The sequence below is a fragment of the Rhamphochromis sp. 'chilingali' genome (genome assembly GCF_963969265.1).
Source record: "Rhamphochromis sp. 'chilingali' genome assembly, chromosome: 12".
Lineage (NCBI taxonomy): Eukaryota > Metazoa > Chordata > Actinopteri > Cichliformes > Cichlidae > Rhamphochromis > Rhamphochromis sp. 'chilingali'.
Genome location: NC_137939.1, coordinates 2271618 through 2295937, shown reverse-complemented (window position 1 = coordinate 2295937; position 24320 = coordinate 2271618). Strand labels below are relative to the sequence as shown.

At 41.0% G+C, this 24320-nt stretch overlaps 1 protein-coding gene across 1 annotated transcript; it reads right to left on the bottom strand.

Annotated features, from left to right (window-relative positions):
* Positions 1–1628: 1628 nt before the first annotated feature.
* calcoco1a (calcium binding and coiled-coil domain 1a) lies at positions 1629–15585 on the bottom strand. The gene is made up of 15 exons (XM_080898989.1): positions 15369–15585; positions 13422–13582; positions 13229–13331; positions 9727–9929; positions 9336–9548; positions 8966–9114; positions 8804–8873; positions 8552–8707; positions 7929–8183; positions 6824–6949; positions 6517–6612; positions 5872–5959; positions 5446–5693; positions 5128–5219; positions 1629–3630 (listed from the first exon to the last, which is right to left on the bottom strand). The coding sequence occupies exons 2-15, from the start codon at positions 13551–13553 to the stop codon at positions 3603–3605; spliced, it is 1959 nt and encodes a 652-aa protein (XP_080755115.1). The 5' UTR covers positions 13554–13582; positions 15369–15585; the 3' UTR covers positions 1629–3602.
* Between the last annotated feature and the right edge of the window lie 8735 nt (positions 15586–24320).

Sequence of the window (24320 nt, the reverse complement as noted above, 5' to 3'; positions counted from 1 at the left end):
TTAAAATAAGGCCCATACATTATACACTATTTTACAAGGAACAATCAAATTGCCTCATATACTGAACCCTGGAAGGTGTTGCCATGGGAACCCATGCAAGGGTTTGGGCATGCTTGGGGGGAATTTAAAGGAGCCGGTTTAGTTTTCTATATGCTCATCCTCACACATTAGTGACGGTTGATTAAATAATGACTTGAGATGGGTAGGCTTATTCATTTGAAATTAAAGAATGGAAATGTGACACCTAGAGGTACAACTTCACAATGATTTAATAAAGTGTGAGAAAAAAATCACCCTTGTAATATTCTTACAACCAAAGGACATCAATTATTAAAAATAGTAAAGAATCCATAAAAGCAGGCCGTGAGTGTGCATACCAACGAATATCATTTGAATATTTAAACCCACACTGATATCCCGCTGCACATCTGAGCTGTAGCTACAACTCGGTCAACACACAGGAGAGATAATGGACCAGCAGCAGCTGCAGGGCTTCAGAGAGTGATCTGCAGGATAAAGCTCAGTGAACCCAAATGCTTCTGGCAGCAGTTAGTGAGGAAGGTGCTGGGCTCGGGGTGTGATAAAGGCAGAGAGTGTTGGTGCATGTGACCCAGGTTTGATGTGATAAAAAACTGTAGGGCCTTTCTGTGTGCACCTGAAGCTATATACAAGACAGAGAGGTGCATATGTCATGTGCTGGAAGCATGGAGCTGGGTGCAGGGTCATAATGTGAAATACCACATCATTTACTGTGTGCCTCCTGGATGGGTCAGAACAGACAAAAAGGACACGTTTGCCATTTGTTACATATGCGGCAAATCCACCGAGGGTTGGGGATCACAGTCAAGGAGGGAGAGAAAGAGAGAGGTGAGGAGAAGGTGAGAAACGTTTTCATGTGCAAAGACCATAAATTTAACACCTTCCCCTGTACGAGCAAGAAGGCAGACGGGCCATCTCACTGAAAGGGTAATGGAGAAAGTGATGAAGAAACGGGTAAAGGTATCTGTGACAAGAGTGAGAATGGAGGGCGTGCCAGAAGGGAGCCAGAGGAAATAAACAAGGCCAGGTAGAGGTGGGGGCGATTTGGGAATGAGGAGCAAGCACTGGGAAGGCGGGCAGGCGTCGGGGTCATAAAAACTAGGAGATGTGTTCTGGCCTCTGGGTCTTCATATCTTTTACATTTCTAATTAAAAGAGATAAAGAGTGAGGGAGTCATCAATCCCACAGTGATTTCCCAGTTAAGGTTTTAGAGGGGGCTGTAAACTAGGCAGCCCGGCATCATTGATTTTATAATTAGCTATCGTCACCCCAGACTTAAGATGGAGGGAGTGTGGTAGAGGGGCACGACGAGAGCTTAAAAGACAGAGCAGCACGACTCTGCTGGTGGAGTGAGGAGGATGAAGATGATGAGGAAGTCAGCCCTGAGGGGGGACTGCAGGAGAGTCAAAGGTGAGGAGAGAGAAAAAACCCAGAATGGGAATGTATATGAAACAGGCAATGAGCCAAAAGGGAATATAGGCTATAGAGCCGTGTGAAAAGAAATGGCATAGTTAATTACCAATGAAATGTCATGTGAGGATCAAAATATTGCTATAATCATTGGCCAGAAAAAGACACATTAGACCCAATAATGGATACATAAACGTTTTTATTATGCAGAACCCCACCCAAACCCCATTACATGACTGGTAAGAAAATACACAGTGTACATGTGGGATAACCTTCACATACAGAAGTTCAAAACAAACCGTAACCACTGGAGTTTTATTGCGGTGTGAGACAGTGTCCTGATGAGGAGCACTCGTACTGGAGATCTCAGTGGAACAACAAAAAGATAACTTCCTTGAGACATAAAGTCAGATTACAACTACAAACAAGGACTACTGAGAATACGTTTAGTGTGCCATCTTCTGGGAAAGAACACGGGGCTCCTTAAAACCTTTCAACCATCCACATATGTAGTGTAACACAAGGTAAATGAGGCGTCGGAAAGACGTTTACTTCTTTCACTCCTAATTTTATAAACTTAAACATTAGGATCAATTCCTTCCATATGTATTTTTTTACATCTACCTTTACCATACGATGTTGGCATCACTCCCTTCCATTAGCACCAATACCTTGCAACAACGTAACCTTTAAACAACCCATTAAAGTATTTGAAAGCATAAAGTAAAAATAGAAAAGAGATAAAACGTGAGTAAACACAACACACGTGGGTAATGGTTATGATAACAAAGATGAAGGACACAGATGGCATATTGGTGAGTATCAATATCAACTTTTCATCTAAAAACTCTTCTCTAGTAAAAATAGGGTGCAAATACAGCAGATAAAATCAAGCATCAAGGTATCTAGTAAATTCTCTTAGCCAAGCATGGAAAATTTTGTTACACATTGCACAAACTGTGAAAACTGTACACCTGTTTCAAACTAAACCTGAATATAGTTTAATTGCAGCATAACTCAAATTAATTATAAATAGAAAATCATGAAAAATGCATATAATATTGATTAAAACGTAGGCAGCATTTCTTTTATTAGGCAGTATATTACCTCAGGGCTGGGGGAAAGTATCAACACCATGATTCTGATGTCAGGATCTATAAATATGACTCTACTTCATTATTTTAGGCACAAATTTAGAACTGCATCACCATGATTTCTGTGCAATCTAGCTGTGATAAAGGCTGATGCTAAATATCCCGAATGAGCAGCTAGAGAATTTCAATAAACCCAGGTTCATTAATAAATAAAAAAAATTGCAGCTTTGCAGTGTAAAGCTAATAAACATTAATTTCATAATAACGATTATGTGAAGTTACTCAAGTAGAAAGTTGCATGTCGTCCCTATTTAAATAGACCTGAAGCACAATCTGTTGAATAAGCGTTCTATTTCAAAAGCTCGTCCTAAGCGTCAGCATCCCTAAATCACCTTAACTGCATCTGCATGACAACAATCACCTGCTAATGCATACAAGAAAGTTCAAATCAAATCTTAGTTCTGAGTAAATGGAGGAGAAATATGATGTCATAGACCTACATTACTGCAATATAATTTAGCATGATGCTGTATCATTACTTTATGCCGCCATGAAAAGTGCTCGAAGCTGCTGTGGAGAATTTAATGCTGGAAGAGAGTTTTGCTATGATTTCCAGCGGAGCTGGGCCTGCACAAAACATCATAATTACAGTGCCTGTCATGACTCCTGATCACAAATGCCATAAAAACGACATAACATCCATCGTAAAGCTCTCGACATAGCAATGATTCAACAGAAATCATTCTGCTACAGCCTGCAAACTCTCAAATGCCAGAGCCCACGTCTAAAAGCCTGCTGCTTCAAACTGTGCACCACTCTTATGTCAGTCATAAATATTGTGTTGACCTGCCACCGCTGGCAAAAACAGTCAGGGTAAAAACACAGCAATCTAGAAGGACAAAAAACAAGGTTTATGGCAGATACAACATAATTGCATATTAAAATTCTGTCTGTATATAGAGCATAAGCTGTATTTGTGCTTGTTATAGGAAGTAATGCGGAAACAACAAGGTCCCTCTTTCCCTTTTTGATCACTTGCTGTGGGTAGGTGTCCACTGGTTACCAGAGCGAGGTGTCAACTGAACCACTGGAGGAAGAAACAAAGGAGAGAGAAAGGATGTGTGAGTGTGTTAAAAATGGAAAGAAACACACATTCTGGTTGAAAGAGCAGGCGAGACGAAAGGAGTGGGTGAGTGGGAGAGCGAGAGCCTTAATGATGCTGAAAATTGGCCCGTGACTGCGGTACACCCCTCAGGTAAATCATTGCTACAGCTTGCTGTCAACTCGTCTGTCCCCTTGTCCTCCCATCTCGCCCCTCCCATGCCCCGAATGTGTCTCAAACAGCCTCCCTCGCTTCACCCTGACTCAACTTCTTTTACGACCACGTATTCAAAACTTCCATCTTCGAGTCATATTCACCGTGCCACCATAAATAACTAGTTGCACATGTCTGTGTGCATTAGATACCTTTGAATTCATTGTGCACGCATCAAACCATTTCTGCGAGAAGCCAGTGAAGGAAAGTAACGGAGTACATTTACTCAGGCATACATACATTAGTTCACTCCCCAGTTTTGAGATACTTTTCTATGTTCCAGGGAGAAATATGATACTTTTTACCCCACTGCAGTTTTATAGCGGCTTTGTTCTTTAATTACTTTGCCGACTAAGACTGTACACACAAATCAAGTCATGAGCTCATAAAATATAAAGACGATGCTAGAGTTTAAAACCAGCCAGCACGACGGGGTGATATCTGGTGGCTTGTTTTGCCTCAGAGAAATTTTCATTTCCATATGCAGTCAGCAACGCAAATCTTTTTTGAACCTTAAATCTTCACCTGTGCACAATTTGTTGCAATCCCTCACGTGTTTAGCAATCCTACACCCTTTATTGAGAATATCCTTCAGTGTATTTTGAGTGCCGACAAGAAGTTATTTCTGACTTTTAGAGGCTATAACACTAGCAGTTTATGAAACTGTTATATCATCTGCGACATTAAATACTTCCTTGTAATAGTAAAAGGAAGCGGTTGAAGAACAAATATGCTTGAGTAAAAACTGTCCCGTACTACACATATTAGCAAAATATAAGTACTATGTCTGCCGTAGCATGGCCCTCATCACGGATATATTATTAGATATGATATTAATAGATTGTTACTACTAATGCAATAATCTGAAAATAGCATGGTGCATGTTAATATGGAGGTATTGTTTGTGAATTAAGGTCTTTTCAGTGTTTAAAAGAAGAAGAAAAACGATCACAAATCTTTGCTTCTTTAGATATTGTACACTTTGTCTCTCTTTCACTGGTAAAAAAGACTTTTTAACAATGCAATGTATTCTATGATCTGTACTATCGTACCCCATCCTAACGCTGATCAAAATCAAAGGGATAACTTTGGCTTTTAACATTTTAACCTAATTTTCTGTAAATACATAAAGTTTATACTTTAATACTGGTTAAAAAAAAGAAAAGAAAAAGAGTATTACTCCGTTAACACTTCACAGTAATGGGTATAAAGAGTAAGTGTTACATGTATAAACATATAAGGGTACGCGTTTGTAGTGGAAAGCTGTACCTGAGAAAAGTATCCATGGGGTCAGGCAACAAAAGAGCCGTTTCCTCCCCAGAGCTGTTCCTTCTACACTCACGTGGATCGCATTCCTCCTCCTTAATACAGTAAAACACACACACACACGCACAGGATGACACTTAACACATTTCTATCCAGCAGCTATTACCATCCAATAACTTGCACACTAGCAGCCTAATTGGTACTAGGAGATAATGTCTATATCAAACGACCCACTGCCCATGTTTAACTGGTGTGCATGGCTATCAGCATGAAGGCATAGCTCAGTTTCAATATCACATATAATTATGGTGCACGTCTCACCGAATCAGAGCTGTGTGCCAGAGTGTCAGCGGTGGCCTGGTGTGGAAGGGAGAGCGGTGCCGGCTGGTTGATGACCACTTCCCTCCTGCTTACCTCCCTGGGGGAGAGAGGAGGGGTGGCAAGGAGCAACGAGTCAGGCTGCCCCTGCTCACATAGGCTGTAGTGTGCCAGGGGGGTCGGGGGGTGGAGGATCTGCAAAGCCTCTGGGTTCTCATCCTCCGAGTCAGATGACACACTGTCAGGACGGCCTGCCAGACAGAAACATTAGTTAAGAAATAGCGGTCACTTTTCCTCAGAGCGCTGCTCTTGTCGTCCACAACACGGGCCAATCTGAACAATATTTAGTGTGGCTCTTGAATGATAGTTAACACTTTTATTGTTCACATCTGCAGGGCATACAGTAGATTGATGTGTAGCTCAATTCACCTGTAGAGGCAACTGGGGCCGAGTTCCACTTGGCGCTTGCAACTGTTCCCATCTTCTGTTCCAGCTGACAGATGTACTCCATCAACTCCTGTGGTGAAAAATGCAGTCATCACCCTTATAACCCTCAAAATGTCAGACCTCTTCAAACCAGCACTACATAACATTATTGCACTGTGAAAACACAACGGAAACATTTGCCATTATATAAATGTTACCACAGTACAATGAACATTTAAGTCCTTCCTTGGTTTCTCATGTGCCGCTAATTGGCTGTAAACAAATTATATTGCACAATAACAAGAGGACAACCACAGGGAGATGATTCCCAACAGCAGGGTCATTCACAATAAGAGTATTACTGTTGTTATATCAGTAAGGATGTGTGTTCATTATTAATACAAAGATTTTAGAAAAAATTGCAGGGGTGTGCCCAGGCTTTATAGTCACACACTAAACTAGATTTACATTTAAAAACTAAACCATGAGACCTCAGCAACTGATAATGGCACAAAGTCTGTGACACCACACACGCACAGTGTTAAATAAGTACACTACCCACCCAGAGTTTATCGTTCGCTGCTTTTTAAAACTAGTTTCTGTCAGTACTGATTCAAATCATGCACCGTGGCAGACAAGGTTTCTAACCTGTTTCTCTGCAAGCAGCTGCTCCTTCTCTTTGTGGGCAACCCTCAGGCTGGCCTTCAGCTCCTGAAGCTCCCTACGGGTTTCACTCAGCTGAACCTACAAGCCAGATATCACAAAACAGCAGGGTGAGGTATATTAGACCCACTCGAAAGACACTTTGACTTTTGTGTGATGTTCTAGAAGTAAACAGCCAACATCTAAATGATGCTCATTCTGAGTTTGACCTTGTTTTTGCCAGTTCAAACAAAACTATTTGTTCACACAGATACAGAGTAGGCTATAATGTATATGAAGCAGCTTCTCTCACCCGGTTGCAATCTTTTTCTCTTCCAAGCTCAACCTCTAGCTTCACTCTCTCCATCCTTTCCTCTTGCAGCCTCTCCTCCATCGCCTGCATCTCTTGGCTGAGTTTCTCCAAACGCTCATGGTCTTTCTATGAGGGTGACACACAGACACTATTACTTACTGTATTTACTTCATATATAATTTATTTGCCTCTGCCATTCGATCTTTAGGTTATGGACTCAAATATTGACTCGATGTCATACCACCTACACATTACACCTACAGAAGCTGCTTAGCCATGAAGCTCCTGGTGCAGTTTCCATGCTGATATTAAGGGAGTTTGAAACTCTGGAGTTACTGGGTCAGAATAGCGTTGGGGCCCCTGCTCTCTGTAGCTTTACATGCTCTGCCGCTTCATGGCTGAGTTGCTGTAGTTCCTAAATGCTTCCACTTTCCAATAATACCACTTACAGTTGATTGAGGAAGAAATTTCCCAAACTGACTCATTGCAATGGTGGCATCATATTACGGTACCACGCTCAATTTAAGCTCTTCAGAATAGGTACTTCATGTAATACACATCAGGCAATAGGATTGAACACACCTGAATTCAAAGAGTCAGAGGTGTGACCCAGTACTTTTAGTAGAACCAGCCATATAGGCCCATTTTGAGAACTATAGAACATTTTGTTCTTTTTCTCATTATTATTAATATCCACTTCATATGTCGAATGTTACATATACCAAATATTAAAAATACAAAACCCTGCAACAACTTTGAATCAAAACAAAGACTTGTAAAAATAAAATCAGGTCTACTGGGTGTGACATACTTAAACCATTTTTATCAAAAATATAACAAACTGTTCAGATGTATAATAGCAATATATTGCTACCCTCTCCCTTGCACCTTCATATCAACATAATGTCGCACCTGCTAATATTGATATAAATCTCCCTTTTCTCATTTCTCTTTAAGCATTTAAAAACTGATCGTTTTTTCTTCTTTTATTATGCTGCATACAATTGTTATTGATGCCATGGGAATATTTCACTTTGAAACCTCGTGGCATTTATTAGTGACATTCTACATTTTCCAGATTTCATGCTCTACAGTGATGCAGTACCTCAGCCGAGCGCTGCATGTTCTGCCTCTCCTGGGCCCAGTGGGCTCTTCCCTCCCTCAGGGCCAGACTGGAATCTGCAAGCTGAAGGGTGAGCTGAGCAGCCTGAAGGCGAGCCTGATGCAGTTCAGCTTGCCCCTGATCCCTCTGGGCAACCATAGAGCTGAGGTCACTCTTCAAGCCCTCAGCAGCTCGTTCGCTCATGTGCAGCCGCTCACGCAGGCTACGCATTTCTTTCAGAGATGCCTCATTTTCCGCCTGTGCATAAAGGACCAAGAAACCATGTTGGTTACTCATCTCATACTTCAGGTGATTTTCTGTATATTGCCAGACCCAAAAATATCTAAGAGTGGATTTGAACTGGTCATTGTTGTTTGTTTGTAATTCTTTTAAAACATAATTGCTGAGTTAAAATACAAAAAAACATGTTCCAAATAAAGTAGCAGTGATCACTTTCCCCCCAAAAATCAATTCTGATTTTATGTCCAAATACTTGTAACACATTTCACAAGAGTCGAGTTGAAAACAAACAAACAAACAAAAATCCTATTTTTACATCCTCTGAGTGAGCATCCTGGTCGAGTTTCAACCACTAAAACATTCATTAATAAGTCCTTTGGTTTGACCTCTTTCCTGTGGGCTGTGGTGAGTTTCTGGGTGAGGGTGGTGATGGTGTTTTGAAGCTGCAGGACACTGGTGTCTCTTTGGGCGAGGGAGTTCCTCAGGCCCTGGAACTCCTTTGACAGGATTTTGAGCTCGCTTTCTGTTTGTTCCAGCTTAGTCTAAGGAAAAAAGGCAAGAGATGGGAAAACTGAGATGTTGGGGGGGGGGGAGGACCATGTTTTACTATGTTACACAGTATGTTTTGAACTGTGCACCTGCAGGCTTCTTCTCTCACTCTCCTCTTCTTTTCTCAGAGCTCCTGCCCTCCTGGCTCTTTCCTTAATTCTGCACATACAGATTTTGTTATAGACAATCAAAACTATTCACAGGACCCACATAAAAGTAAAAGAAGGACAAATGAGAAAACCATGTCAAACCTCTCTAACTCGGTCTCTTTTTCCACAGCTCTCTGTGCCAGGGTTTTGATGTCGTCCTCTAGCTCTCGGATTCGCGCTTTGCTTGCCTCCCTGGCATCCATTAAAGCAGTTTTCTCCTGGGCTAGTGATTCTCCTAATGCCTTTTCCTCCTAACAGACCAGAGGCGTGTTTAATTTTTGTGTTAATATAAGAACTCGGGCAATTTCTTAAATGTCTCCTGCTTACATTTTTACACTTAACACACAGGGACATTATTTAAGCAGAAATGCTTTATCTGAGAATGAGGGCACTGCTGTAGGGAAATGGAAGCAGGCACATCGGTTCTAATCAAATGACTGTGCCCACCATTTGCATAAGCTTCATACATCACCTTCTGCTTCTTCTGCAGCTCATCAAGCTTCTCTAGAGTTTGGTTCAGCTCTTTCTGAAGCCTGGCGATATCACCCTCCAGCTCTTTGCGTCTTCTGTCCCAGGCCTCTCTCGCTCGCTTGTACTCCTCATTCTCTTTCTCTCTTTGCTCTTTAACCGCCTCCTGCACCTGCAAAAGCTCAGCGCGCTCTCGCAGACATTCCTGCAGTCGATTCTAACAAGACAGAGAACAGAGGAAGCAAGCAGCATGACTGTGTGCCCGTCTTTGTGTAACTGCAGTAAACAAGAGTATTGATCCCCCCCTCCCCCCCAGCAGATGTGTTTTATAAGCACTCGTTAATTTTGCAAAACTGAAAACACACACTCTCCCATGCAGTATCTTATCCACTCACCTGCAGCAGCTCAGCCCTGGGGACTACCAGCAGCATATCTGTGCCTGCCTCCTCTCCATGGGAGTCTTCCTCAAGAGTCACCAGATCCTCAAGTGGCTTTGGTGCACAAAAAGTGAATTTAGAGCTGCGAGAGCACACCTTCCCTTTAGCATCAATATATACGAACTCATACTCCTGGGAGCTGGGCTTGGGTAGGTAGGAAGCTAAAATAGTGATTTAAAAAAAAAGCAAAAAAAGCAAAAGGTTATATTACAATCTGCAGAGAAGAATAATTGTTTTTCAAAGTAGCCATGCTTTAATTTAGACCCTACTTCCCATTATACTTTTAGTCAGTCTAAATTACATACCTATAATTTTGGAACATCTAATCACAATTTAAATTAATGTTCTGGTAAATATGAACTATGAGTCTAATACATTTATTTGTATTATATTGCTGGTTAAGATGATGTGTTTGCCATCAAAAATCCATTTCACAGACCCTTTTTACAGCAAACATTTTGACTTGTCAAAGTAGGGAAAGTGTATGAATAATGGCTGTATTCCACTTAGGGGAGGTCCCCCTTTTGCACATTCTGTTTTATTGCCATGAAATAGGAAACTTAATGGAACTAGGAAGACATTACTTTGACCTGCTCCTCCCCTGCTGTGACAACTAAAAATACACGGGTGACAAATTCAAGTAAAAACTACTCGCTGTAAACTTAATGGCCTTTAATTCGTCATCTGTCTTACTGCAGTCTAAAATGGCCTAGCTTTGCAAACTTGGATTAAGCCCACTGCTAAACTAAAACATTTATTAAATAAAGCTATCTTCTCATTTAGTCTTAGAAACTGTCTGATAATACTTCAATTCAGTAACACCAGGTTCACATGTTGCAATACAGCTTCTGGCCACTAGTGGCAGCAGTGCGGCCATTCACGGCAGGTGAGCGACAAAACGATGATGTCTTTTATGTAACTTGTGTCCCATGGGCTGTGAGGTCTGTAAGCGTCTATTCATTCTCGTTGTATCATTTGTGAAAAACCGCAGAGTACCTGAAATAGCAGAGCGTCTCTGGTTAGCTAAGCTGGCCAAAGTCTTAAACAGGTGTTTTAAGTGACTCTCGGGCAGTTTGGTGCTTTTTTTCCACGTAAAACTTGAAGCGCTTTGCGAGTTGAGCTTCTCTGCGCCATTTATATGTTTGTTGTAAACATCGTCGGCGTAACAGAAGCAGTTAAACAACTTTGTATGTTCTGCTTTTGTCCTGTAGTGTCAAAAACAGCTAGCTCCAGCCAGTGTTGCCAACTTAGCGACTTTGTCGCTATATTTAGCGAGTTTTCAGACCCCTTAGCGACTTTTTTTCTAAAGAAAGTCGCTAAAAAAGACGTGAAAGCTCGTATCGCTTTTACTCTCAACAAGCAGCGGGTGCTGTAACGCAGTCAGTTCTTCTTTTACTCTTATGCTGTTTTGTGGATCACAAGGTTTAAAACTACTTATACACACACACACACACACACACACACACACACACACACAAAGTAACTCCACCAGAGTGCCTATTTCGGGTCACTTGCCGGTCCAAGCCCGGATAAAGGAGCAGGGTTGGAATTGTGACATTAAAAAAAACAATAATTGCTAAAAGAAATTTAGTTTGTAGTTCTAAATAAACTCTAAATGCATTTAAGACTTTTTTTTACTGACTTTATGTCTCTTCCACGATGTTATTTCTCTCTCCAACAACATAGGTTACAATTAGATTAGCATGACCAATTATGCAAATTAGGCGTTGACGTCATTTAGCGACTTCTAGCGACTTTTAGGACAGCCAATAGCGATTTTCCTTACTGAGGAGTTGGCAACACTGGCTCCAGCAAGCTAAACGCTCATTAAACAACACGTGTTTGTTTATCACATTATAAAATAGCTTTTCAGTCGCCTCGACTGTTTGTGCTATGCTGCTATGTCCTGTTGAAACCACAGAAGTTAATCTAGTATCAATTCAACAAACATCCTGTTAATGACGCGGTCCATGCTTTCAGCTGTCCTGCCAAAAAATGTTTTCCTGCTATTTAAACCGCTGTAAATGACTAGCTGGCCTATAATCTGTCAAACGTATCTCTCATGAAGGATATCGAGTCATTATGTGCCAGAAAGAAAATTCCCGTCACAAAGTAGAAGCTACAATCAGTTTTTGGCAAAGTGACTTTTATATATCCTTTATGAATCGATGTAAAAACTATCGTTGACAGTAAAAACGTCTTCTCCAAAAGAGAGCTGGCCAAGAGGGCAGGAGAAATTGCAACAAATATAACATAACAGTTCTATAAAGATATTTTAAGTGGCCCAACAGGACTGGATTGATTAAAATGTAGAGCACAAAGTGGGTATGATAATGCTGAGTTAAAAGACACTTGCAGAACAGGTCATTTCTTTATTTTGTACGTAACCACTTCATAAATCTTGTTGACTACAGCCTATCTACCAATATAAGCAAAGCTATTAGTCATAAAAACACATCAGCAATCACTGTTTCGCATAAGACTGTCGCTCATAAAGTTGAAGGCTTACAAATTTTGAGAGCAAAATAACTGCTTTTCAGACCAGCTGTGCTACTTGCATAACGTTAAGACTTTCACTATCACCTGAATCTGCTTCCTTTTCATGCACCTTTAACCAAGCATACTGGAACTGATGATGATACACCTCCTGCCTCCCACACTAACCACAAAGCAGTCAGCCTTATTCTGTGACTCCTTCCAGCCTATAAAGTAAGTTGATCTAATATCATTATCTCACACAGACCATAGCTTCATGTTTGGAGTGATTTACTTAGAATTACTGTTTCACAATACGGCTACAGCAAAGGGCCAAGATAGAAAACAGACAGAGGGAATGACACACGGTAAAGTTTATGAGCTGTATTTCAACTTCGAGCACCGGCTAAGGTCACAGAAGAGGCGACCTTCTTTTTAAATCACAGCATTGCTGCTGATAAGGAACCATCTGTACTTTCTTTAGTTTCCTTTCTCTGTACTGAAGAATGACATTGACAGTATGTTTAAGTTAGCGATAAATCACTTTACCAGGGGTCAATGCCACACCTGCTGCACACGTGCCCCTCACCCTCAATCAGGCTTATCAGCTGCCCCTGACACACAGGACAAAGTGAACACTGTATTCTCCAGTGAGCAGCAGCAGTCAGCAGAGCAGCCTTTGGGCCATTGTCTTACTAAAGAAATGAATTCAAACCATGACAGAGAGTGTCTCTGTTAGAAACCAAGTTAGATATTTCTCTTGTGCAAAGGATTTTTTCCCCTTTTTTCTGCTGAAGAATTATTTTAAGATAGGAATAAACATTTGCTTCCACTCAGCATGTGATTCGCTAGCTTTTTGTAAACAACAGAGCAATTCATTTTACAGAGGCATCAATCTCCTGCTGAAGGTTTTATGCGCTGATCTAGTACAGATCCTGTGTGACTATGGGAGGTAAACCCAGTTAGAAAACAAAGGTATGAATACCCTGAAACTGAACACAGCAGTTGACATCTGTGCCCTCTTGGTAGTCAGCCGGGGCTAGCGCCCATACAAAGGTGTGGTATTCCTTTACTGATGTCCATCCCTCCTGAAGAAGAAAATGTGTGCACAGTGTTAACTTCCAGTTGGATATTATTTATTTAGTTGCTTTTCCAGAAATTCGTCAGAACAGCAATACCTTGAAGAGCCCTATCCAATCATTACTGGCCCATATGTGCCGTGAGCTCAGCGTGTAGTGGCAGTCGACTCTGCTCTCAGGAAAGTAGCTGCAGCCCACGTTTCTAAACTCCACCTGCCAGTCCTTGTCCATGGCAACACAAAACAAATGCTCTATTGCACCTACAAGAAAGAAGGTAAAAAACAAACACACCCCAAATCAACCTAGAAACCAACATGCACAGTTACATTACACAGCTATTTCTGGAATATAGGTAAGAGGTGGTCCCTGCTGAACAAACAAGAGGCCCCAAGTGTGTGAGTATTTTTGTTCAGTGTAAGATCTAGACTGAGTGCACACTTAAGGAAACAGCACCGATGCACAACTAATCCTCAGTGACAGCATGGTCTTAAGGCAACATGACACGTTACACAGGTTGTCACCAGGGGCTATTTCAGTCATCTTCAAAATCATTTGCTATTATACAGCATCACGTGTAAGCATGCAGGATATGGGCTCAGATTCCACTCGAGGTTACTTGCCACGAATTTGTGGTGTCCCTGCAGTTAACCACACTGCTTGCCTACCGAAAGCACTATTTTTGTGTGTGGTGTAATAACTATGGTATAGGCAACATTTATGATGTGATGGTACACTGTTACACAAACAGGGTGAAACACATGGTAAATATACATTTTAATAGAGCAGCAGAGACAAGCATGATGAGATTTTCAAAAGGAACAAAAATAAAGCAAGTGCACTTTAAGAGGGTTGTGCGGTCAGCTGAGCGCACCATCCGCTCCGAGCTCCCTGACCTGCACTCAATCTACAGCAGGCGGTGCCGGACCAAGGCCAGGAAGATCGTGAAGGACCTCAGCCATCCCAACAACAGACTGTTCTCTCTGTTGAGGTCAGGAAAGCGATTCCGCTCCCTGAAGACCAACACAGAGAGACTGAGGAGGAGCTTCTTCCCGCAGGCGATACGGTCTCTCAATCACACCACCACACAGTACTGACCCACACATATGGTTCTTACACACACACTGGACTTTCTGGACTTTGGTTTTGCACAACACTGGTCACTATATTCTTCATTTCCGGTTAATACTTGTACAGCTGCTGTTATTGTGTATATATTTATTTATATTTAGATTTCTTCATACATTCTTATATAGTTCTATATTGTGTATTGTGTATTTTGTTGTACAGTTATTTTATTTTCAACTTTAATTTATATATTTATCTTTATCTTATTCTTCCCAGTTAAATTTACCCTTCATTCTAATTTGTGTTGTACAGTTATTTCATTTTTAACCTTAATTTATATTCTATTCCTTCCTAGTTAAATTTACCCTTTTTAATTTTTCATATTTATTTCCTATCTTATTCATAGCCTTTTCCTTTTTTGTTTTCTTTAGGTCACGAGCAGTTGTCCAAGCATTTCACTACATATCGTACTGTGTATGACTGTGTACGTGACAAATAAAATTTGAATTTGAATTTGATTTAAACCCAATGAGGATTTACAGCGAGCATGTTCTTTAAACTTGGATTAACTTTCTGTACTTTACATTTATTCCCTGTGGTAGAGTCAATAATCACAGATGATACAAGTTTTCTATTTTTGTTTTGCAAACAAACATCCGTTCGGACAAGATAAAATACAGACAGTGCGTAAAACAATACACCAGTGATCAAAATAGCTTTCCGTGGACTCGTTTTACATGGCACGAGGCTTAAGGCCCAACAGTAGCACATGTCAAGAAAACAGTGTTATGCCCGTCGATGAAAGCTTTAAGCTGACAAACAAACAAACACAGGCACTGCGGACAGACCTGAATCCGTGCACGTTAGTCATATTTGTTAATTTGATGGAAATGCAAATAATAAGAGACAATGCAGGGCTTTGTTAACTACCAAAAGAGATCTGCGCACATTATCTCGACCCGTTTCTGATGTCTTTGTTACCTTTACGGTCCTCAGCCCTCTGCAGACGGTCCAAAGGAGCCCTCTACGTGCGAGGTACCGGACTGACAGTCCTCAAGAAACCCACGAAAGAACACGGCCGATGCAGACTCGCTTTCCTCACGGAGCTCAGCTGGACCAACAACGCGAAATAACAACAAAAAAGCCAAAGCAAAACACAAGCACCACAGCTTCTTCTGCACCGTGGAATTATGGGAGCTGTTGTTCACGATGTAGCTGAAACTATGCCGAGATACTCCTTTTTAAACTACAACCCCCAGGCTCACAGTAGACTAACAGATCCGCTGAACGTAATCTGACGCGTCTCATCGGCCGCCGTTGTTTTTCGCATCGGATATCTGCCAAACCGCGGCTGTCCTGCTCGTTCACCAATGGAAAGAGTGTGTGTTATTTGCGATGAGAGGAAGACACTCTTAGCGGATGTAATAATGAAAACGGATGTTTTTATTTGCAGTGATTGTTCGAGTTCATAAATATTTGCTACATTGCGCTGTAAACAAATCTGCGCATTATTTTCCATGCAGGTAGACTTCGCACTATGACGGTTATTTAATTTGATGGTAAAGTATTACAGGTTGTATAGTTTTTGCCTATTTATTTTAGTTTAAATCAGTGTCCCACGGGAGCCTTTTCCACTTCATGTATTATCTATACTTTGATGAGGAAAATCAGGAACCACAGCAGATCCTCTGACGTCAGCCCACGTTCCAGATTTGATGGAGGGGAATTCGGATTTTAGCCAAAATTTTTTCCAAAATAATCCAGTGATCCTGCATTTTGGAAGCGCCCCAATTTGGCAGTTTCTTTAGGGTAAGCTTGATATCCCACAACGTCTTCAAACATGAGGACAAATAGAGCGCATGACGAGGTACAGTGCCGGGCAGCAGATGGCAGTATACCATCTTGAAAACCAAAATTACACATGCAAGTCTAAACACACAGTGCGGTCTTTTAAGCCCACAATGAAAATATATCACAGCCTTTTTGTCCTTTCACTATCAGATACAAGATAAAAGGGGGGGGGGGGGGGTACACTGTCTCTCTATGCTGCAAATTTTAAAAACAGCCTGGGTTCACCATCTCTAGCTTTGCCTTAATTCATAGTTTTGATTTTGCAGATATATCAGAAGAGAAATGCAAATATGGCTGTGCAGATAGGTCTCAAGGCTACAGTAGTAGTATTGTCTATCTGGGTTCACAATGTGTTATTCTGAGATTTTTAATTAAAAAAAAAACATTAAAATACTGGTTTTAGTTGAACTGATTATATTAAATGATTTAAATTTAAATTAGAGTTAAAATGGCAAATAAGTCTTTAACTGCAAAAAGCCATCAATAACAAAAACCTATTTAACAGAAATGGAAATTAAAAGTTAGCATTCTCTATTAAAGGTTATTAGTCCTCCACAACCACAAGTTAAATAATGCTCAGCCTGTATTATTATAGTTATTGATGTTAGCTCATTGCCCATAGCCAGCCTATTTATCTCTGCTCATTGATGAGACACTCCAGTCACACAATACTTTACTCCTCCTCAATTAGTAAGTCCAGTTTGGCTAATTTAGTCTGTTGACGACACTATAAGGATGCTTCATGTAATTTTATGCCGACGGACAGTCAATGCTGAGACCCTATAAATTGTGTTTAAGTGGATTAATAGTGTGCTGAGCCTGTGTGAGCAAAGTGGTGATGGAAATAGTGGCTCGCTCTCACAGTGGGATAATTAAATAGGTTCTACTGTGATGACTGGCTTATTCAGTAGCCACTGTTTACATGCGTGTTTAGCTTTAGGTATTATTAAAGAAAAAGATTTCTTCTGTTGAATTCTTCAACATAATTCAGTATGGTTGTCTTACGGGTTCCCTGGAACACAGAAAAATCAGATATACCAAAAATACTAGCATAAGTATTGTTTATGAATTAATTCTATATGCTTATTTCTGCTGGTTTTGTGCCACCCTATTTTATTTTATTTTATTTTATTTTATTTTATTTTATTTTATTTTAGTGTTGTGTCTGATTTCCCATAGCCTTGACTTTGAAGCGTCATTGTTGTGTAAAGTTAGAAGACAGTTGTGCAGTAGGAGTGTGAAGGCTTCACCATAACAGAGGCTAGACTTAAAGTGGATTGTCCATGAAACTGCTTGATCTTGACCTGGCTGCCTGCTGTTATGGCTCCTCTGCCTATCATAACATCCCACCTCTACCCTGCAAACTTGCGCACACATGCAGTTATGCTGACCGTGTGAATTTACAGCTCTTTTTTGTTTTTTGGGAGGAGATGGCTAACATTCACACTTTGAGGCGTTAGGTTGGGGGAAAAAATAGTGTTCTGGCACAAAACGTTCAACATGTTGTTTATTTATCTGTTGTGGAAGTACTCCACACAAATTTAATCCCTGTCATCTGCTGATTTCTAGCAGCTTGGCTTGGAATTTCTCTCAATGCTAGAAAATGGTATAGCCCCTGAGTGCTACTGCAGTTTTATTACCTGAGGTGGTTTGTCTGAATATAGCTTACCACATGTCTCATTCAAAGGGAATGGCAGGTATGTGTCACTAGTCATAAATTGCAACTAGCCTTCAGCAGTAATCAGTTGCCAAGGAAACCTCAAATGGGATTATGACCTTCTGTTGTGTATAGCCAAGCAAATTGTTAGAGTTGTCAAGATCCAAGAGACAAACATTAAAGATTTATGTCAGTAAACAATTTATTTTCTCATCATACTAAGTTAATGGGTAGCGTGTCTTGCGTGGAAATAAAACTGAGAATATAAGTTGGCGGCATTTTTTTTTCTGGCTGGGTATTACTTAAAACTATACGGGCAGTTTTGACTTTAATAATGGTAGTTACTGTGTTTTGAAGTAATGTTGTCTTGTTTTAAGATATAGTCAAAGAAAGGCATTACAAGGTAGAAAACAAAGAAAGAAGAGCAGAAGCAGAGTGCCTAGAAGGAGGGTAGAGTGTTGGGAGGGTGGATAGAGAAATGGGGGACGGTGGTATTTAGTATGCACGGCCAAGCTGCCCCATCTGCTTAGCGCAGCAGTCCCTGTCGTATAACTGTCTGCAGGCCGTGGGCCACATAAAGAATGTCTCAGATTTGATGTAATTCCGCAAAATTAATGACAGCTTTACTCGGTATGGGCCGTGAGGGAATGATTAGTGTTTGATCGTCCATCTGATCAGTTCCCTTGGCTGGCTGCTGAGAGATGCTCCACTATATGCCGGTATGTTGCCTATGGCAAGCACACATGCACACACAGATACACCTATCCCAGAGTAATTCCTGGGCCCCCATGTTGTAGTTTATGTTTAGGTTCTGGTTCGCGTTTCCCTCAACAAAAACATCCAGTATCTTGTAAAATTCTCTGTGCTGTGACACTTCACATCAATGTGAACACCTACTGATGTGCTGGATGCAGGTCCCACTGGTAATGTGAATGTGCACAGGGCACTTTTATATTAGGCTGTGCGGTATTTCAAAGAAAAGTGGGACAACCAGCATCCAATTTAGAGAACTCGGAGGTCACACTATGACCTTTTACAAGATATGCTTTACTGCAGCTGTGATTGGAATTGGGTATTAGTTTTTAAAAGAGATGGTGAGTGGATTGGGAATTTGAGAGAGAAAAAAAATTGATCCATTGGATGGATTGCTGGAGTTGGACAAGTGGAATACCTCTCGTCGTTTTAATTCAGCCCCACCTCAGCGTTCCCAACCCCCATCTCTTTCCTCCTCTTGGGCTGCTGCGTTTACAAGCGAAGGGGGCATTCTGTTTTACAAGTGAGCCTGGTGCGTCTCGGTGTGCTAGCAACATTAAAATTGAACTCGTCTTATCTGTGCAAACCGCGAGGCTTTACATCATAGGCTGTCGTGCTACTGCCATGAGGCCCCACTGTGCTTTTATGTAATGTGGTGCAGTCAAAAACCCAGTGGACAATTAAAGTGAGCTGATAGATAAAGAAGTGATTGAAGACCAGAATCTTAGTTTGTGGAATGCCCTGTGTGTTGGGGGGAGGGACACTTTAGTGGTTTATTATTGTTAACAAGACACAACATCTCACGTAGACAGACTGAACTGGAGACACAGTTTTCAGAGTTGCATCTATTTTTTGTTTTTTGCTGAGTTGCATATGGCAAAGCTAATTTCCCATCTGACCATTAGTACTCTGGTCAAGTCCAAAGCATGGAGAGCCTAATTCAGCAAAGGCTTGGGGAGGGCTGTTTCTGCCAACACAGATTGTTGGACAGATTGGCAGTGCTTCACTCTGTGTTGATGCAGTACTTTTCCCTCAAATTGTGCACAATTATAACAAATCACTTGCAAAAACACCATTAAAGTAAACAAAAACTTGTTCCAGTTCAATTGCAACTCAGTCCATTATCCTCTCTGTTTTCTCCTTCCTCAGTACTTTAGAGTTTTTGTCCTTCCTTCCATAACACTCATTCCAAATTATTTGAACGTGTTTCCTCCTGCTTGGGTTCCCCCCTTCCCTGTTGCCATTCTCTAATCTCCTTTCATTTTGCTCTTTTTCTTGGCCCACTCTTCCTCCCCCACTGCTTTCTTTTTCTCCTCTTCATTTTATATTTTTGGCTGAGCTGAGGACCTTTCCTGGTGCAGTGACCTTTCTGGTTTTAAATTAAGCCCCACTGCGGCACGTCTCTCTTCATAGATCGCCAGTTACGAGCCTTCAGAGAACCGCAAAAAAATAACGATTCTGATGAAATGGCCCCTTTAAAAAGCTCTTCCAAATTCCTTTTACATTTTTCTTTGCCTCTTCCCCCCTTTCTGGTTGCATTAATATTCACACTAATGAGGAACATCCTAAAGAGCAGACCATGGAAAATGTGAGAAGAGACATATGCATGTGCCTCCCGACATGCACGTCATACACATACTGTTGCTCATTGCTAATGGGGTCTAATTAAATGCCACATATGTTTGAAGTGATTTATGAAATCTGGGCATCCAGGGCTTGCATTATGATTGCTTAATCAGAAAGAGACCATTTTTCAATGAATAACACAGTTTGTGGCCTTTTAGAAGAGACCAATGTTTTGCATTATGTGATTAATAGGCCTCTAATAAATTTTTTTTAAAATGATAAATAGTTCTTACTGCGCTGAGGTCATAGTTCTTTTACCTGGTAGTCCAGCATTTGTCTTAATATTAGTGCAGAATTTATAGTATGATGTCAATAGGCTTGGGCCATGTTAAGAAATCGGGTTATCATAAACCACAATGCAATACAGTCACGAAGAACCTCCCAGGTGCTGAGTAAAAGCACAATGACTTGTTCAGGACCACCATCCCCTGGAAATGAGGAACCAGAATAATTTAAATACAGAAATGGCTTGAATTTAAACATAATTGGTCACAATCCAACCTCACCTGTTCACTGAAACCTTCTAAAACTCAAAATAGAGGGAGTGATAGCAATTATTGGGAGTAATTAAAGCATTTAAACTTTTCAGTGAGGACTCAAGACTGTTTTGAGCTACATTAAAAACTATGGTTTTAGTGGCTACTGGCAGAGATCAGTGTCTTGCACTGATAGGTGAGAAATTGTAATGTTTACTTTTGGTACATATACAGATTCACTATAATGTGTTACAAATGTTTATTTATCTATACATATCTAAATAACCTTTGTGTAAATAGTTCGAGACTGAGGATTTTTTTTTAAGCAAGAATACAATGGATACAGCAGAGAAAAGCACAATAAAAGACAACAATTACAAATATTGAGTAGTTTAAAAAATGATAGTAATGTGTTAAGCAAATCCTGTAAATTCTTTGGAGGTGCAATTTAATTTTTTAGAGCATATTGTTTTATATTGTTTGCAGTATTCTGTGCTGTGCTGAGATCCAAGCAAATAATTTTGTATTTTAGATGAAATGTGATGATTAAGACATAGGCTGCATAGGGTCTATATAAAAGTGGCAGCTTTCTTAGAAGACCTTAATCAACAGAGGTTGTAGTGTGTGAGGTTATTGTTTTCGTTTTGCTGGTCCAGCTTGTTGCTCCTAGTGTTCAGTTATTATTGTACTGCTCATAAAATTAAGGTGTCCAAAATTAAGTTGGACATCTGAATGAAATATTCATGGTGAAAATCTTTACAGACATACTCAAAATGACACTAAAATCAAAGGTTAACCAAGTGTTCCCTTGTTTTGAGCGCTGTGCTGGTATTTGCAAACTTGCATATTTCTTTTTTCTGGAAGAGGTTAGGGCATGCTGGAATTATAGCATGGGAAGATGGCGGAATTTAAGCTCCCTAAAACTGTGCTTTTTCCAGTTACATATTTCATGTCATAAAAATTCCACTGACACCCTTAGCTGCAGAGTAACCTGTGACTTGATGTGGAAATATGCAGAAAGCATCACGATTGGTCCTCTCCAGTAATGGTGAGCTGTGAATGTTAATCTTCACTCTATATGGGCTGCATCCAGCAACATGCAGAGATTATTTCTGAGGCCCATCTCCTAAGGTGCTCCTTGTAGCCTTGGTAACCCTAATGAATTATGGGCCAGCCCAGTTAAAACATGTGTGGTATTACCCCATTCCACGGTATGTCCTCCTGGGTGTCTATGAATCACTGATCTCATCAAACTGGGTTTCTCTCTCTCTTCCTTTCTTTCTCTATCCTTCCCTCCAGATCGCCCCGTGTGCTTCCCTCCCCCATTGCTTGTCACCGTCCAGTCCCCTGGGGCGTCTGTCTGGGATCTGCCAGGCTCATCAGTGAGGAGAGGAGAAGGCTAACTGGGAGCCCTTACTGGCTGTAAATCCAGAGAGGGTGGAGAACTTGCAGCGGCCACACGTCCACTGCAGCCCAGTAAGTCCAGCAGCCACCTCTCCTCCCCCCAGCCCCCAGTACACTTAAGACACTTACAATCCGTCTGCATGTGCAAATGCATTCACACAAGTACTCAACAAGGGTTTGTTCTCCTACTGTTCAAAGTTAACCTAACTCAATCCTGTTGCAACCTGACCCAAGGAATGGGATTTTAGACACCAGGTATTTTGATGCAGACATTCTGTATCTTTATATAAAGGTTGAGAGGATTAACATGTTACAGAGTGTCTGTGTTTGTTATTGTTAATATTTTGCAATACTGTCAATTTTGCCTCCTGTTAAAACAATAAATGGCATGATTATAGGCCTGTATCTGTGGGCAAATTGTCTGTGTATGAATAAGCATATCGTTGGACTCAAGAAGAGTTTCTATTTGTGCTCAAGTGTTTATTATTTCCTTGAAGGAGGATGACAGCAAATGTTTGCTGCTAATGAGGTGATCAGAGTTCTAGTTGTGTCTAAGAAGTGAGACATCATTTAATCCATGGTGCTATGCAGAGGTAATTTCAGTCTCAGAGTAGCCATAAAGTGCTGGAAGCCTAGCACAGATCTCGACTGCAATGCAGTGAGAGGGGCCCTTCTCTCTCATACATACATTTAGCTGGGTGTGATACCATTCCATACACATAGACACACACCCTCCCTCTCCTTATCTGAGAAATAAGCATTTTTACAGAGTTTGAGCTGTAAAAGGAGAGGAGCAGATAGCCCATAAATCTAGCCATAAAAACGTTAAGTTGTCAGAGGTGCCATCAGCTATCAATCGTGTGCGGCAAGCTGATGAAGGGGAAATAGGTGATAAAAAACAGCATTTTAGGGAAATTATGTCCAGTCTTCCATTTGCGAAGTGCTGCAGTCGCATCACTGCAGAATCTTAATCACTGGCTGGTGTGGTCAGGGACTGTTCCTCGCTGTGACAGTGAGGAGGAGCACACCCTAGTGGGAGGGTGGGATATGGAGGAGGCAAGAAGAGCCGTAGCAAGGGGGGGAGGGGGTGCATTGGTGTGGGGGCAGCATTGTAGAAAATTATACAACTACCATAAATCACTTCTACACTACCGTTTTTTTCCTCTCCCTCAATTTCTCACTTCCCCCATCCCCACACTTGTGCTCTGCCTCTTTCTCTGTTTCTTTCTGTACTTCAAGGCTGTGCATCTTCTTCTCCTCATTTGCACTCCCACCCTGACGGTCCCCCTGGCTTTCCGCCCTTTATTCTTCTTTCAGTCCCTGGCGATGTTCTTTATTCGAAGCACTGTTGGTTACCCTCACTTCCCTGTTCTCTATCTGTCTCAGCTTCATTTACACTGTGGTTTGTTTACATGCTTTCTTTATTGATCTGCTTTTTGTTGCCTAGCAGGGATTTATCTCCTGTCCATGGGACTGTATTAGTAAACCCCGAAATTGACCTGTCTCTCTGAGATGGTTCCGATATAGTCTGTTCTTGAAATAAAAGAAAATGCCATCTTGTCTGCAGCTTATTTCACATTTTATCAGACAGCACTGTGACGGGATTCCTGGTTGCTTCTTTATTGGGGATTTTTTTCCAAATAGAAAAACAACCAGTGATGCTTTTATATGCTGAGGCATTCTAGTACAAGTCATGTCTTTATTGAAATGGTCGAAATCCAAAAGCAAATTATGCAATATCCTATAGCTTCTTTATTTAAACTATATATATTGAAGAATGTGTCTTATTTGCACCAGTATGAAGGAGTACGTGCCTTTAGTGCGTAGAAATAATATAAAGGCATCCTGTGAGAGTATCCATGCCTATTGAATTGATAAATGCCTCCATTGTGTGATCTGTGACTCCCCTGTAATCTAAGGTCATTTGTTAATTAATTTGAATAGCCCTACAGGCTTTGGTTCTGCTCCAGTGGTCTTGGATGAGTGATGTCATTCTGTACTGAGCTGACTTTAAGCATTGTGAAATGAATGCAGTGAAGCATGTTCATCTGCAGTGGCCCCTTCAGTATGTCCTGCCCTGTGACCATATATCACGGGAAGGTGTTGCTGTGCATGAACCACTACCTAAGAAGTGGAAGTTGTCATTTTATTTTTCACTTTGTAATA

Excerpts from the sequence above, each read along its gene's own strand:
- calcoco1a (XM_080898989.1), bottom strand. The coding sequence starts at position 13,553 with ATGGACAAGGACTGGCAGGTGGAGTTTAGAAACGTGGGCTGCAGCTAC. Across the intron at positions 8,708-8,803 it reads GTGAGAGAAGAAGCCTGCAG|ACTAAGCTGGAACAAACAGA; the intron begins GTGCACAGTTCA and ends TTTTTTCCTTAG. Across the intron at positions 6,613-6,823 it reads GAGAAAAAGATTGCAACCGG|GTTCAGCTGAGTGAAACCCG; the intron begins GTGAGAGAAGCT and ends TCTGGCTTGTAG.